Raw genomic sequence first — 4284 nt, 5'->3', positions numbered from 1 at the left:
CACCACCATCACCACCAGCACCACCATCACCACCAGCACCACCATCACCACCAGCACCACCAGCACCAGCAGAAGCAGCAGGAGCAGCAGCGCCAGCACCAGCACCAGCACTACCAGCATCAGCACTACCAGCACCAATACCATCACCACCAGCACCACCAGTACCAACACCATCACCACCACCAGCACCAGCAGGAGCAGCAGGAGCAGCAGCGCCAGTGCCAGCGCCAGTGCCAGCGCCAGAGCCAGCACCAGCGCCAGCACCAGCACCAACATCAGCACCAGCACCAGCACCAGCACCAGCACCAGCACCAGCGCATCAGCACCCCCTTAATTAACCCCACTTCGAATGGCGTCGTCGTCGCCGGTGTCGCGACTACCATCAGCACCACCCTCTGTGAGCGTAAGATGAAAGTAGTAGAGGGAGTAACAGCACTGGTACTCTATTCATTTATACATTAACGTGGAGCTCTCTGTAGAAGAACTGCGCAGACTCACGATCAGTAGAAGAGGATAGTAAGCAGACTGGAGGAGAATCGAATATAATACAACCTTGGTCGGCCGTTTTTATGAAATGCATAAATAAACGAACGAAGGGTGATTGTTCGTTTTTACAGCGGAAGGAGAATAAAAATCTCCGCTTTTGTCGCTTGGATTTTTCTCTATCGCTTGATATTTTCTCTTTCTTTACCTATCATTTATTTAGCGTAACCAAAGAATATTCATATTCTGATAACGTATTCCGCTAGGTTAACAATAGATATAATAGATAGATATAATAGAATTATAATAGATATAACCGGATAAAACAAATCGGATTGCTAACAAGTATCCTATACATATCGTCGCGTCGCACTAGTTCTCAACTGTTCTAACTTCATTTTTGATAGAAATGTAGTTAACCTATCCACATATGTCTCGTTGGTAGAGAGAATAGATATAAATTCATAATAACATGATGAAAGCTCTACTTAGAAAACAACAAATATTCAGTTATTTTAAGTCCTAACTTCATACAATATACAGGGTGGTTGGTAACTGGTAGTACAAGCGGAAAGGGGGTGATTCTACGCAAAAAAAGAAGTTGAAAATATAGAATAAAAATTTTTCGTTTGAGGCTTTGTTTTCGAGAAAATCAACTTTGAACTTTGAACTCGGTACGCTTGCGGTACGTTATAATGGATCTCACTGTAGATCGTTATCTCGATGGAAAAATTAAAAAAAAAGTAAAAGAAGCAATTTTTATTCTATTTTTTCGACTTCTTTCTTCGCGTAAAGTCACCCCCTTTCCGCTTGTACCACCACTTACCAACCACCCTGTATAATATTAAACTCTATAACATACAAACTCAATTTTCTCATTGTTAGTTCACGAACTAATGGAAATGGAACAGTTAAGAACGGCGGCAACGATATTGTATTATTGATAGAATTATCGTATTTAGTTATAAAAATATAATTATACTTACATCTTTTGATACATAAAATTTCGTTTGAGAACATCGTTGGGCAGATTTGCAAAGTGCAATCCACAAATGGATGTCCATGATTTGTAAATGTATTTTCACTATTCACTACTGATCGTTTTGGCAATAATTTTATATTGTCGTAGCAGTTATTTTTTCCTACATATGCAAAAAAATGTCCAATCTATCCGACTGTTATATACCGTTTATTTGGTACGAGGATATACAAAACTGTGTAAATTACATAAAGTAGATAAATAGCAGAGTATATTACTAACTAGTCTATTATATATGTATTACTAGTAAAAATTATTGATCTATTTTAGTACTATATCCCACAGTATATCCTTTAAAATGAAATAACTTCTTTAAAATGGGACCAAACGATTTAATTCTTTATCTTTCTTGATAAGTTAGGAGGATTAATTTGCTGGATGACGTGTAAAAAGATGTTGAAAAAATTGCAATTAGATTAGGAAATCGAGAAAGAATAGTAACGGTGGCTTTCTACAACTTCTTGATCTGAGCCGGTTAAGAAAATTTATACGATATATTTTGTAGATTTATATACATATGCATATGTCGGAGATGAAAGGAAAACCGGAGCCTTCCCTTTGCAATTTTGGGAAAGTCTTCTAATGTATTAGCCTAGATTTTATCATAGCTGTAATTGAGCAATTGTTGTCATTCAATCTGATTGTAATTGTTCGATATTTGTGATAGCGAAAGTGGGTTCGAGGTGACAACTGGGAGGGTTCGAGGTGACAACTGGTCGCCGAACGTAGCCACGGTCACGGGATAAACGTTTTGCCTGACGAAGGTGTGGATCGGTTGTATCGTTCTCCCTAGAAATCACATAGAATTGTACTTTAGAGATGTCGATATAATGGGACACGCGTTGTATTAGGAATCAAACTCCAGACAGAAACTGCCTAGCAACGGCGTTTGGGTCTTTCTAGATGCTGCCAAAGAGTATACAACAAACTCTTGGCAGAAACTGCCTAGCAACGGTGATTGGAACCTTCTCAATGCCTCCAGCGAGCATATAACAAACAAATGCAGTCGTACAGCGAAAAAGATTATCATCAGATATTCATTCGTTTGATCCATCGAGTGTCTCAACAATCGTATTTTTTTGTGTTTAAAATTATTCTACGCATAGTAAAGAGTTATCCCGTTGACCGTGGATTCGTTTGAACTCAGGAACATTGTTAATAGCGTTAATTAAATTTATTATTCGTAAAACATATTATTCGTTACTCTTATTATTTGTTAAACTTATTATTCTTTAATCTAATCATTAATTAAACTTATCGTTTGTTAATCTTATCATTCATTAAACTCAATATTCATAATATTTTGTAAAATCTTGTATATTCGTGTAAATATAATCTCCGTTTCGTAAAACGATGGCTAATTCAAACGAAGAATCGTTACGCGCCTTAAATTCTAATCTTAACCCGACACATAGATACGTGCTGCAAATGTCATTAAAGATAAATTTAATTCTATAATGTAAAAATTTCTAATTACTTAGTTAAAAAGTAAGTTTAGTTAGAGAGTCAGGCGTCGCGTAAAAAATTACTGTCGGAAAGAATGTTAAATACCTACAACTCGCATACAAAAAGTATCAAACATAATGATTTTGAATAACAGATTACTTAATATCGACGATTATTTAAAAGGAAAAGTAAAGCAGGCTTCGATTCCAATATTAAAATATACAGGGTGGTTGGTAACTGATGGTACAAGCGGAAAGGGTTTGATTTTACGCGAAAAAAGAAGTCGAAAATATAGAATAAAAAATTTTCTTTCTTTTTTATTTAAAATTTCACATTAACAATTTGTCCAATTTGGACATTTGGTAGAATTTTTTATCTGCTTGATTATCATGTGGATGGCTACCCCCAATGGGATACCATCTTCGTGTTTGTTAAGATATATCCTTTGTGAGATCTGCTGGGTGTTTCCTTTTTAGTCTTCTTTCTATGCTTGATGTGTTGATCGTTTCCGCTGCCAGCAGGTTCGGGTGCGTTGCTATTCTTTCCCTGTACCTTCTTGCGAATCTGCTAATCTCTTCCTTGACCGTTGGTATTCCAAGGTCTTTCCCTATGTCCTCGTTTCTAACGTACCATGGGGCGTTTACAACTGATCTAAGAATTTTAGCGTGGATTGTCTCTATTTTGCTTATATGGCTCTTTGCTACTGTTCCCCAAAGTGGTATTCCGTACGTCCAAATTGGTTTTATGATCGTTTTGTATATTTTTAGTTTGTTTTCTATGCTTAGTTTGGATTTTCGACTTGTTAACCAATACATTTGTCTCCTTGCTAATTGTATTTTGTCTATTATAGATTTAATATGCTGTTTTCATGTGAATCGTGTATCTAAGTGGAGTCCTAGGTATTTGACTTGCCTTGTTTGTATTATGTGCATGCCGTTCAGTGTAATGTTTGGTGGTATCTGTTTTCGCAGTGTGAATGTAATGTGGTTGCATTTATCGGGGTTTGCTTTAATTTATTTAACTTGAAGCCACTTTTCTATGTTTGTGATATGTTCTTGCAGTAATGTGACTGCTGTTGCAGGGTTAGTGCGCCTGACTAGTACAGCCGTGTCGTCCGCAAATGTCAGTATTTTGCTATTAGTAGTTATTGGTATGTTGGCCGTGTATAGTGTGTACAGAATTGGTCCTAAGACGCTTCCTTACGGAACCCCTGCCTTGATGTTTTTAACTTCAGAGTATGTGTCTTTAATTTTTACTACGAAGGTTCTGCTGCTTAAGTAAGATTTAATTAAATGGTATATCTGCTCCGGGAATTG

General features: G+C 37.1%; 1 protein-coding gene across 1 annotated transcript in view; it reads left to right on the top strand.

Annotated features, from left to right (window-relative positions):
- LOC105680823 (uncharacterized protein DDB_G0271670-like) overlaps positions 1-1038 on the top strand; it is a 3360-nt gene extending 2322 nt beyond the window's left edge. Inside the window, exons 6-7 of the mRNA XM_024367869.2 lie at positions 19-278; positions 1027-1038. Of these exons, the coding sequence (XP_024223637.2) occupies positions 19-278; positions 1027-1038 (272 nt within the window). The remainder of the gene's footprint in view (positions 1-18; positions 279-1026) is intronic.
- The last annotated feature ends 3246 nt before the right edge of the window (positions 1039-4284 follow it).

The sequence above is a fragment of the Bombus impatiens genome, unplaced genomic scaffold (assembly GCF_000188095.3).
Source record: "Bombus impatiens unplaced genomic scaffold, BIMP_2.2 scf_0368, whole genome shotgun sequence".
Classification (NCBI taxonomy): domain Eukaryota; kingdom Metazoa; phylum Arthropoda; class Insecta; order Hymenoptera; family Apidae; genus Bombus; species Bombus impatiens.
The sequence above is the reverse complement of the archived record's forward strand: the minus strand, read 5'-3'. Positions and strand labels throughout refer to the sequence as shown.